A 13,335-nucleotide genomic window follows, 5' to 3' on the forward strand; every position below is an offset into this window, starting at 1 on the left:
TACAGACAACCTAGAGATCAGTCCTTTCTGTTGACAAGGCTTTGACAGCTACAGAGGCATATAGAGCTATATAGACAGCGTTATAGGAAGGAAAGGGACAAATACATAATAGCAATAAAATCAAATGAACATGTAAGGGTATGTGCTGGCCCCTCCCCCCATACATGAATACATAAATCTAAATAAACACAGGTTACATTATGGGGCCATCCAACAATGCGCCCCTGTACAAGGAAATAGGTAGTTTAATTTCACATAAAAAGGAAATAATACTATTCTGGCTGTAGAAATGTCAGTCTGTTGGAAATCATACTAGTAATCCCTGTATGCTTCCTTCACGTGTGTATAAGTTATTAGCCTATATCTCAGGACTTGAAGGACATAAATAAGAAGGTAATGCAAATGCCCCCTTTTTTTCCCCACACAACCCACAGCAAAATGCAAAGAGGGAGTCCTGACCAGGAGTGGAAGAAGGCTGGAATTTGTGACAGGTAGTTAATGTTGTGCCCCCCGATCTATACTCTATAAAAGCAAATGAGCATCATAAACCTCTCGCTTTTACATGTACCATAAAACGAGAGTTTGAGAAGGAACTGAACACATTCCCACGAGCAGACATCCACATTCACCCAGGAGACACCCCCATTCACTCATTTCCACTCAGATCTCACTCATTCCTTGCTTTCCTCCTTCTCTTCCTCCTCTTTCTCTTCTTCATCGTTCCCTTCTTCCTCTGTCTTCTCTTCATCCCTGGAGCCAGGGAGTTTATCCTTGTTGTTCTCCTTTTTCCATTTCATCCTCCTGTTTTGAAACCAGATTTTGACCTGCCTCTCAGTCAGTCCCAGGGCGTGGGAGACCTCAATCCGTCGTTTCCTGGTCAGGTATGGGTTGAATAGGAATTCCTTCTCCAGCTCCAGTGTCTGGTACCGGCTGTACGTCTGTCTTCCACTGCGTCTTCCGGGGGCTGGATAGCAAAAGAAAAACACACAGCCATTACTGCTTACCACTTCCAGGATCATGATCCCTTCACATGCACGTGAGGATCAGCCTGATCCACTCACTAATCAACCCCCTAGGAAATAAAGACCACTGCAAAGAAACATAAGAACCCCCATATCTGGCTTACATTAAAAAAAAATATCAAAAGTCAGCTTTGATCCCTTCTCTGATCAGCCTCAGATCATGGTCGGGGTCAGCTGTAAACTAGCATTCTGCAAGCACCATTAAAAGTTACAATAAGGTGATACAAAATTGCAATACAGGCTAGAAAAATGCTGCCTGCAGTATCGATCATGGAGGTGGCATCAAACCTATAGTTTATTATAAGGCAAGGCAAAGTCCTTGGGGGGAGTCAGCACTAAACTATCAGTCTATAAACACAAATAAAAATATCTATATGCATGCAAAGCATACTAAAATAGTGCTACCTGTAGCATTGATCATAAAAAGGTAAAAAATCCTAGTGCTGTTAATTCTATAGGGCTACAGTTTATTATAAAGCAAGGCAAAGTCCTGGGGGGAGTGAACACTAAACTATCATTCTATAAACACAAACAAAAAGATCTATATACATGCACAGCAGACTAAAATAGTGCTACCTGTAGCATTGATCCTAAAGAAGTATTAATCCTAGTGCTGGTAATTCTTTAGGACTATAGTTTATTATAAAGCAAGGTAAAGTCCTGGTTGGAGTAAACACTAAACTATCATTCTATAAACACAAACAAAAATATCTATATACATGCAAAGCAGACTAAAATAGTGCTACCTGTAGCAATGGTCCTAAAGAAGTATTAATCCTAGAGCTGTTATTTCTAAGGGACTATAGTTTATTATAAAGCAAGGCAAAGTCCTGGGGGGTGTAAACACTAAACTATCATTCTATAAAGACAAACAGAAATATATATATATATACATGCAAAGCAGCCTAAAATAGTGCTACCTGTAGCATTGATCCTAAAGAAGTATTAATCCTAGTGCTGTTAATTCTATAGGACTATAGTTTATTATAAAGCAAGGCAAAGTCCAGGGGGGAGTGTACACTAAACTATCATTCTATAAACACAAACAAAAATATCTAAAAGGAAAGCAGACTAAAATAGTGCTACCTGTAGCATTGATCCTAAAGAAGTATTAATCCTAGTGCTGTTAATTCTATAGGGCTATAGTTTTTTTTTTTAAGCATGGCAAAGTCCTGGGGGGAGTCAGCACTAAACTAACATTCTAAAACCAGAAACAAAAATACCTATATGCATGCAAAGCAGACTAAAATAGTGCTACCTGTAGCATTGATCCTAAAGAAGTATTAATCTAAGTGCTGTTAATTCTATAAGGCTATAGTTTATTCTATAGCAAGTCCTCGCTAGAGTCAGGTCTAAACTATCATTCTACAAACACCAACAAAAGTACCAAAATAAATGAATGCTGCATGTAGTCCTAATCATAAAGTGCTGTTAATGGGACTATGGTTTATTATAAAGCAAGGCAAAGTCCTTGCTAGAATCAGGTCTAAACTATTATTTTACAAACACCAACAAAAAGAGCAATAAAAAAAAAATAAAGGTATGGTGCCTGTAGTCTTAATCATAATGTGCTGTTAATGCTATGGGGCTATAGTTTATTATAAAGCAAGGCAAAGTCCTGGCTAGGGTCAGCTCTAAGCTAAAATTCAACAAACACCAGCAAAAATAACAATAACAAAAAAAATGCTGCCTGGAGTATTAATCATAAAGTGCTGTTAGTGCTATAGGGCTATAATAAAGCAAGGCAAAGTCCTGGCTAGAGTCAGATCTATACTAGCATTCTGCAAACACCAACAATAACAAAATAAAGTAATGCTGGCCTTATCATTTATCATAAAGTGCTGTTAATTCTGCAGGGCTATAATTTATCATAAAGCAAGGCAAAGTCCTTGCTAGAGTCAACTCTAAAGTAGAAGCCTACAAACACCAACAATAACAATAAGAAATTAAAATAATGCTCCCTGTAGTATTAATCATAACGTTCTGTTAATTCCATGGGAGTATAGTTTATTATATAAAGCAAGGCAAAAAGTCCTGGCTAGAGTCAGCTCTGAACTGGAAGTCTACAAACACCTAAAAATAATAACAAAATAAAAATGATGCTGCCTGGAGTATAAATCATTAAGTGCTGGTAATTCTATGGGACTATGGTTTATTTTAAGGCAAGCCAAATCCCTGGCTAGAGTCAGCTCTAAACTAGTATTCCACAAACACCAACAAAAAAAAAATAACAAAATAAAATAATGCTGCCTGAAGTATAAATCATGAGGTGCTGGTGATTCTATGGGACTATGGCTTATTTTAAGGCAAGGCAAAGCCCTGGCTAGTGTCAGCAATAAACTAATATTCTACAAACACCAACAAAAATCACAATAACAAAATAAAATAATGCTGCCTGAAGTATAAATCATTAGGTGCTGGCAATTCTATGGGATTATGGCTTATTTTAAGGCAAGGCAAAGCCCTGGCTAGTGTCAGTTATAAACTAGTATTCTACAAACACCAACAAAAATCACAATAATAAAATAAAATAATGCTACCTTAAGTATAAATCATTAGGTGCTGGTAATTCTATGGGATTATGGCTTATTTTAAGGCAAGGCAAAGCCCTGGCTAGTGTCAACTATAAACTGGTATTCTACAAACACCAACAAAAATCACAATAACAAAATAAAATAATGCTGCCTGAAGTATAAATCATTAGGTGCTGGTAATTCTATGGGATTATGGCTTATTTTAAGGCAAGGCAAAGCCCTGGCTAGTGTCAGCTATAAACTAGTATTCTACAAACACCAACAAAAATCACAATAACAAAATAAAATAATGCTGCCTTAAGCATTAATCATAAAGTTCTGGTAATGTTATAGGGCTATAGCTTATTAGAAAGTAAGGCAAAGAAATAGACTGCAACTTTATTGTATCATTATGAGGAGGTAAACTATAAATCATTACTATCAAGGCGGCAACTTTAAACAGCTAAGCAATCAGCTCTTTATGTTTAGTGAAAAGTAGAACTTTTCAGCATATTATTGCAGTTTTCAGCTATAGGCATACTTCCATGCAATCATTATGAACTGCTAGGCTGAGATACTAAAAAAAAACTGATTGTGAAAAGGCTGAGAGACTATTGTGAAACAGAATGAGATACTAAACTGGTTTTTAAATGGCCTTGTAACAAGATAATATGAGGTCCATAAATAAATGTATTCATATATAAAACGTTTACAGCTTTCGCTTTATGTGCTAAGCTGCAGCCAAAACATCAAGGAAAGAGACAGTTTACAGCAGATCTTAGCACATTGCTTTGTAAAATGCACCACTTTCACCTCTTTTAACTTGGCCCAGCCATTAAGATAAACTCTATGGTTTTATGAAGGAGACTGGGGCTAACAGCAAGCAAATAACCTCGTGGGAGCTGTATGCTGTTTTCCTCAAGGCAGGCAATAAAAATAACTTAGTTCATTGTGAGTTCAAAAGATCTGCACTTAAAAAACACCTTGATCCTTTTTTTTTTTCTATTTTGTGGCTTGTGGAATGACCAGAAAGGCTGTTTCCTATGCAAAAGCCAATAGGTGCCATTGCAGCTGTTTCTCCCAGGCTAAATTAATATCAAAGGCTGAGCTATTGTTTTATTACACTGTAAAGGAAAGAAGGAAAGAAAAAAGCGTGCAGACAGACAGACAGCATGCACAACATACAAATAGGAGAAGGAAATGTCCTAACCGTGAGGTCTCATCCATGGAAACATAAGACTAGGAGACGAATTCTGATTTAAGTGGCCTTGTCCTTCGCTAGTACTAGAGTTGGAGGTCGATTTACAATCAGGGTACTGCACCACGCTGGTCTCTTGCTGGGCACCATAAAGGGACTGCCTGGGTAGAGCTTCGTAGCCATAAAACTTGGAGGCGTCCCCGTGGCAGGTCAGGGTGCAAGGATTCTGCTGGTAGCCGGTGTTGGAGATGCTGGAGGTGCCGTGATGGAAGAACTCCTGGACGTGGTGAGAAGGGTGCTGGAAGCCCGGAGCCGTCGTACCGGGACCGTATACCAGAGCGTGGCTCCTGCTGACACTTTGGGGAAACCGACAGTCGTAGTAAGTTGGCTCCAAGGACTCACCGCCTTTGTACTTAGAGAAAAGAGGGTTCACAAAATAGGAACTCATGGCTCTTGCATGAAAGACGCAAATGCTGCAACAGCCCCCCCTCCCTCACTAATAAAAAAAAATAATAAAATAAAAATAGCAAAAAAATAAACAATACCAAGAACGCAGTCTTTATTTCTAGGGGAGATCAATGAGAGTCTGTCCCCTGGGCTTGTCTTAAAGTCCTGTTTTTGTTTGTCAGGTTCTTTTTTTTTTTTTTTTTTTAATCAGAGGTGGGGGGGTATTTGGAAGCTCTCACAGACGTCTCATAGTGCCTGAGCTCTGGGCTGGTCGGATTGTCTTGTATCAGTCGGTAGGTAAGAGCTCAAGTCAGTCCCCCCTTCTCCTATACTGCTCCTTCCCTTAACACCACCAAAGGCAAATTCCTTAAAATCCCGCTGGTGAGGCTTTACACGCGATTTGTATCCATCAATCCTCTCCTGCAAGACAGTCTAGAAAGAAATGACAAGGATTTGGGGGGATCGGATGGACGTGGAAAACCAGCCTTCAGTAAAAAAAAAAAAAAAAAAAATATCAAATGAATGAGGGAGGGTTATGAAAGGTGCGCATTAATATCTTTAGGTGCTCTTTTTTTTTTTTTTCCAAGCCAGCCTCCTCACTGATGTGGGAAAAATACATGCGCCGTGGGGTCAACCTAGGTTACCTCAACAGGTAAAAACAAAAAAAAAAAGAAGATTTTTAGGAGAAGCCGATGCTGGCTGACTGGTAACGTAAGCAAAGGGGCAGTGAGAGCGTTTTGCCTTTTTGAAAATTGTATATTTTGCTGTTTTTTCTTTTTTTTTCTTAAGCAAGATTCAACCAACTAGCCCGGTGTGACGTCACTCGCCTCCCAGCTCCCCCTCTTACGTGGATCCAGCTCTTCTCTTACCACTTGGCGTCCTATTGGAATTAAAGCACTTTACAGCTGAAATCAAAGAGTTAAAAAGGGGGGACAGTCAGGTGGGGCACACGCCAGAGGCAATGACAGCACTAGGCTTCCATTTCTCCACTCATGCACTCTTGTCTTTTGCATTATGTTTCTTTTTTATTTTTTTTATAATGGGATTAAAATGAAGCAAAGGGCTTGTCCTAGGAAATGATAGCAAGAAGTGGAGGAAAGTGGGTGCTGATTTCATGGAGGGGAGGGCGGTGTGGGAGAATGGGGGTAATAGACAATGGAAAATGCGCAATTAAAGTGCTGGAATTGCGGTGTTATCGTATCCGGGGAGAAAAAAGGAGAGAAGAAAAAAATCACATCAAATGCAATTAGGAGAGGCAGCTATATAGTAAATTCTCTTATTCCCATCTGCTAGGGCTGAGCCTTTGTAAGCAGTCACTTTTAGGGTTTAGGCGCTAGTTGTTTCCAGCGATTCTATTGAAGTCTGGATTTTATGGCTGCACTAAACTAAGCTGAGGATCCATACCAACCACCAGCCCCGCCTTTACAGGCCCTAAAACCGAAGAAGAGAGGGAAATACACACATATATACACACACAAACACACATATATATATATATTATCCTTTGTGCTATGTACTATATATTAGCTACCCACACATTCACTACTATATATTAGCTACACACACAGATATAGATAGATAGATAGATAGATAGATAGATAGATAGATAGATAGATAGATAGATAGATAGATGGATGGATGGATGGATGGATGGATGGATGGATGGATGGATGGATGGATGGATGGATGGATGGATGGATGGATGGATAGATAGATAGATAGATAGATAGATAGATAGATAGATAGATAGATAGATAGATGGATAGAAGCCTTCCATCTCTAAAACAATATTGAGATCGCAGGTAGTAGTCATCTGCAACAGTGGTAATGGTTACACTAACACCAGGAGATACACTTTACATACACACAAATGTATATATATGTATGTATATATGTATATATATATATATATATATATATATATACACATATATATATATATGTGTGTGTGTGTTTGTGTGTGTGTTGTGTGGTCATATCTATATATGTTCACAGCCTTGTTTTATGTGCTATTGATTAGCCATATTTTCAGTTATATCTATACCTATTGCTATCTGTGTGCGTGTGTATACATATATACACAAATGTGTGTGTGTGTATTTTATATATATATATATATATATATATATATATATATATATATATATATATATATATATATATATATATATATATATATATATATATATATATATATATATATATATATATATATATACACACACACACATATATACTAGATAGATAGATAGATAGATAGATAGATAGATAGATAGATAGATAGATAAATAGATAGATAGATAGATAGATAGATATAGATATAGATCTATATCTATATATATCCCAAGGGTATACATATGTATACATCGTCCTTTATCCCTAAATCTCTGCAATTATACAGACATTATATTAAACAGGATTAAGAGCTAAAATGGTGGGAAAGGTTACACTAGTTTGTACAAATTCCTGAACATAATGGTATTTATTGCACGTGTCTATATAGGCTGCATAGAACTACACGTTGTCATCTTTTAAAATGGGGAAACATATTTGTCTGTCTGAAGTACCTACTTTACTATTACATGTTCCAGTGTAGCGACAGTGTAATGACATGAATTATGTCAACTTATGTATCAGGTCAAAAAACAAACAATAAAAAAACAACACACACACACACACACCAGTTAGCTTGGAGACATACTTATTTTTTATTTACTCTCCCTTATTACAGAGCAGGACCTCACCTCCCATTAATAAACATTAAAACCCCTATTAAATGTGTAATTATTTAAGATGTTCTAATCACATGACAGTCAGCATAGGTCCTCATTGCTGGACCACCATTGGCTGAGCCATTTCTATACCGTCAAGACTTTGTAAATTTTGGGGGCTATTAAGTTCCAAGTTAAATTGATGGCCTATTTATTCTGCTGTAGTGGTGGTTTGTCAATCAGTTATAGTCGTTACATAAAAAATGACTGATCAAAAACAAGCAGACATTTAAAACAATGTCAGTGTGGAATAGATTGATCAATGACTCACTAATTAGTTGTATTTGCAACTTGACCGTTTCCCATCAACACATGTTACAATGTTACTGCTAGATGGGAGACTCGCCTATCATCACGGTGACCCACTTGTAATTTGTGAACGTTCTTATACATATTACATGCTAATTCGCCATTCAGGGGTGAAGGATGTTGTGCGTATTTGTTTTGATTTGTTTTGCAACAGCCTTGTAGGGGCCCAAAGGTGTAATGGGATGCAGTACTACTCTAATTGGCCAAAGTAGTTTAAAATTTGAGCAACAGCGCCACCATGTGTCAAAAGTGTATAAAGCAGATAATCAGATTTACCAAATCTTTCTATGCAAAATTAACAATCCTCCTACAAAAACAATGTTTTTTTAGTTTGTAAGGGCGTTTTTTGAATGAATAAAATGATTATGAGTGTACTCTTCACAAGAGGTAAATGTAATATATATATATATATATATATATATATATATGTATATGTAATGTATATATATACGTATATACGTGTAATGTATATATATATATATATATATATATATATATATATATATATATATATATATACATGCACACACATATATATATATATACACACACACATATATATATATATATATATATATATATATATATATATATATATATATATATATATATATATATATATACACACACACACACATATATATATATATATATATATATATATACACACACACATATATATGTATATATATATATATATGTATATATATGTATATATATATATATATATATATATATATATATATATATATATATATATATAATGTGTGCATCACATATGATATGTACATCATATTTGTTTCCAAATTGTTGTCTTCATTGTAAAAGAGAAACTGAAAAGTTCGTTTTGGCATATTTCAAAATGCTGTGTTTCTAAAATATAATTGCTTTTTCCAGTTTTTGTTATTATGAAGCAATATGAAAGCTCCTCCTCCTTACACTCCCCCCCTTTCTCTCCCCCTTTCTCTCCCCCTCCCCTCTCTCCTCCCCATTCCCATATTTAAATTATTTTAATATCTTTATTGTGTCACTTAAATGTAGGATACCATAAAAATCGCCATCAATTACTTAATTGCAGTTCTATGTCTCATTTAAAACATTTGAATATCATTAAAAAGGCAGATAAACATAGACATCTTGTGTTATTTAGTTCCTTGTACATCACTGTATGAAGTTAATTTACTAAAGGAGTGTAGGATGTTTACTTTGCTTGGTGAATAAAGTCACGTTCACTCTAAATCAGGGATCCTTAAACAACGGTCCTCCAGCTGTTGCACAACTACACATCCCATGAGGCATTGTAAAACCCTGATATTCACAGACATGACTAGGCATGATGGGAATTGTAGTTCCTGGACAGCTGGAGGGGCATAGTTTTGAAGACTCCTGCTCTAAATAGCCAATCATGCAAGGAGGAGTAAAAAAACTCAATTGCACATGATTGGATAAAGAAAGTGAAAAAAAAATCCCTTTATTCACTAGACTAGTGAACATATAAAGATAATTTGCTAAGGAAGCTGTAAATGTTCACAAAATAAATTGCTCACTAAATAGTCACCTAAATTATCTAATAATATGTATTCACCTAAATTATCCAGTCATTAACAAATTCATGTTTATTTATTTAATCTGTACATTAATTTATTGTGTGAACATTCTCAACTCTTGTAGTAATTTTAGTCAACCTCTAGCTGTTCAGGTAAGTCAACCCCAAAATGCATATATGTGTGCCTATGCTATTACATATGTGGTACGTAATCCCATAGTAGTAATATGCATCATTTATATAAGAAATTTAAAATATTGTTTTAGTATACTGAACACAACTCATTATATTGCGTCATTATACTTTCACGAAGTGCAAAAATATACTTATATATATATATATATATATATATATATATATAATGCTATTTTAAGAAAATACATAAACGTGTGTGTGTGAGAGGGAGTAAGTGGTGTGAGTGTATATATAATATTGAAAGACTCTTGATAGCTCAAGAAATATAATTTCATACCCCTTCTGTTTTAAATGTTCATTTGTAGAATAATTAAGACATAGCTGTAAACATACAGCAAACTACATGTTTCCTCTGATATCACATAGTAACATGTGTGTGATTTAAGCCTATAGGTGTACTTAATATTATTGGATATGCTTCATTAAAAAAAAAATCTCTAAATGTCTGTTTGGGACAAAACACATGTAAGATGAAGTTTCATATTTCAGTTTCTATCTGTATGCATATTTGGTATGTGTGTAAGTACTCAAATAAGTATCTATCTATCTATCTATCTATCTATCTATCTATCTATCTATCTATCTATCTATCTATTTATTTTCACATGCATTTGGAAGTTGCTATTGACGTTTTTAACCTGTTAATTCCTTGTATACTCAAGAAAAGGTTCTGCAGATAAAGTAGACCCATCACTAATTTAAAAGGGCATGTATTTGTTTTTATATCAGAGTGAGTGAAGTATGGTACAGTCCTATCTATCTATCTATCTATCTATCTATCTATCTATCTATCTATCTATCTATCTATCTATCTATCTATCTATCTATCTATCTATCTATCTATCCAGCTACCCAGCATTTTATTTTCAAATTCATTTGGATGTTGCTACTTAACTTTTCATGCTGTTGATTGAATTCCTTGTATACTCAAGAAAGGATTCTGCAGATAAAGTAGTCCCATCACTAATTTGGACGTGTCTATCTATCTATCTATCTATCTATCTATCTATCTATCTATCTATCTATCTATCTATCTATCTATCTATCTATCTATCTATCTATCTATCTATCCAGCTACTCAGCATTTTATTTTCAAATTCATTTGGATGTTGCTACTTAACTCTTCATGCTGATGATTGAATGTAATTCCTTGTATACTCAAGAAAGGGTTCTGCAGATAAAGTAGTCCCATCACTAATTTAGAAGGATGTATCTATCTATCTATCTATCTATCTATCTATCTATCTATCTATCTATCTATCTATCTATCTATCTATCTATCTATCTATCTATCTATCTATCCAGCTACTCAGCATTTTATTTTCAAATTCATTTGGATGTTGCTACTTAACTCTTCATGCTGATGACTGAATGTAATTCCTTGTATACTCAAGAAAGGGTTCTGCAGATAAAGTAGTCCCATCACTAATTTAGAAGGATGTATCTATCTATCTATCTATCTATCTATCTATCTATCTATCTATCTATCTATCTATCTATCTATCTATCTATCTATCTATCTATCTATCTACTGTATTCATCGTGATACTCAAGTGAAGATGCAGCAGAAACAGTAGGCCTATCACAAATGTATTAGGACATGTAGTAGTATCTATAGTAGAATGTAAAGTATGAGTAGCAGTATAGCGTAATACAGTCCTTTCTCATTGCGCTTGTTGAAAGGATTTTTATTTTGTACAGATATGTGTTGCACACCTCTCATTGCTACTTTTACTGCTTTTTTTGGGGAAGTTTATCAGTTTTAAAAAACATTTTTCATTTCACTGATGTTGGCTGTTTGTTGCTGGTAGACAAAACATTCCAATAATCCAGTTTCAAAGAGCAGAGTATGCTCCTTATTTAAACCATAAAACAATTAATGCCAGACGTCTAGCCAGCTCTGGGCTCTTGTTTTGTTCACCTCCATTCAACACAAACAGCAGTGAGACATAGGTTGTAAAGCCTGGCTTTCTCTGCGGAAGTATACCTAGTGCCTGCCCTAAAAAACAGCACCATCCTATCCTTTTTATCTCGCTCACAAAAGCCTGGATTATATGACACTATCCGGAAAGACGACATATGTGCTACAAACCACTACAAAGTCCTGAAATTGTATCAATTCTACCCAAATGTACAGCAAAATAAAAACAAACAAAAAAAATAAAACATGGTGTGTAAAATGTAACATGCAAAGATGTACTTGATCTCTCTGCCTTTCTCCCTCTCTATCTCTTCCTTTATTCTCGTCTTTCTCCTTTTGAAAGACAAACTTCCCATCATGGGACATTAAACTGATTGATCAATTGTCAAAGTGACAATGACATCTTAGATCACATCTTTCAGCCAAACCTTGGAGATGTGGGAAGTCTCTACCAGACCTGTTTATGTGTACGTCTTTTGCAATATGATGTGTATTTTTTTGGTATGAAATTAAAACAGCAACTTTTTTTTTTTAGCAAATAGTGTCTTTCCACCACACACACACACACACACACACACACACACACACACACACACCCCCCATATGTCAGTGGATGTATTCATATTCTAAGAAGCCTACTGAGAAAAACATGAGAGCTGGCTTGTTGAAGCGGCTAGGCATCCTAAGGTTGCTAAGATCACTAAATCTGTCCTTGGCATGAGATATATTTGAATAATAATAATGGGGATCGGGGGCCCTTCTTGATCTTGGACAACCAATTCAAGAATAGAAGGTTGAGAGCTCTCTAAAGATTGCAGCATTCTACAGCTCGCTTCAACATTCTTTCATGTTATTCTCTCCTTTAAAAAAAAATAATAATAATAATAAAATAAAAAAACACTTTTTTTCTTATTTTTTGACTTAAATAAAAAAAATTGAGATTAATATGATATCATGGAGCATAATGAATTTGAATATTTTAAAAATATCAAATTTTGTTCATTGTCCAAATTTTTATTAATAATATTATTATATGTACAGTAGAAGTGAATCTGTACACATAGAATAAAAAATCCCATTGACATCCATAGCTAAAATGGTCATGTGAGATTTTCTGTTCAAACACTGCTGGTGCTGCTTGTTCAGTCCTCCCAGTCCGCCATTAGGAGGATTCTGGAGCTGGCCTACTTGTGCATTACCTCCAGGCAGCCTCCTACCTATAAAATATTTAACTATATTACTCCAGTAGCTTTTCACACATCAATAAAGCCTCACGAGATCTTTAAAAATGCTGTAAAGAGGTAGATTATTTTTCCAGTCGCCTTCTCTTTAGTCCAGTAAGTCACAACAGTACATTTTAGGTCCACCACTAACTAAAATGTATGTATAGGATACCCTACCATAAAAAAAAAA

The 13,335-nt window shown here is 35.3% G+C and overlaps 1 protein-coding gene across 1 annotated transcript; it reads right to left on the reverse strand.

Moving 5' to 3' along the window:
* Nucleotides 1–427: 427 nt before the first annotated feature.
* On the reverse strand, nt 428–5,819 carry HOXC8 (homeobox C8). The gene is made up of 2 exons (XM_082246064.1): nt 4,746–5,819; nt 428–964 (listed from the first exon to the last, which is right to left on the reverse strand). Exons 1-2 carry the CDS (start codon nt 5,179–5,181, stop codon nt 672–674), a joined length of 729 nt encoding a protein of 242 aa, XP_082102190.1. The 5' UTR covers nt 5,182–5,819; the 3' UTR covers nt 428–671.
* Nucleotides 5,820–13,335: the final 7,516 nt, after the last annotated feature.

The sequence above is a fragment of the Pelophylax lessonae genome (genome assembly GCF_965119305.1).
Source record: "Pelophylax lessonae genome assembly, chromosome: 2".
NCBI classification, from domain to species: Eukaryota; Metazoa; Chordata; class Amphibia; order Anura; family Ranidae; genus Pelophylax; species Pelophylax lessonae.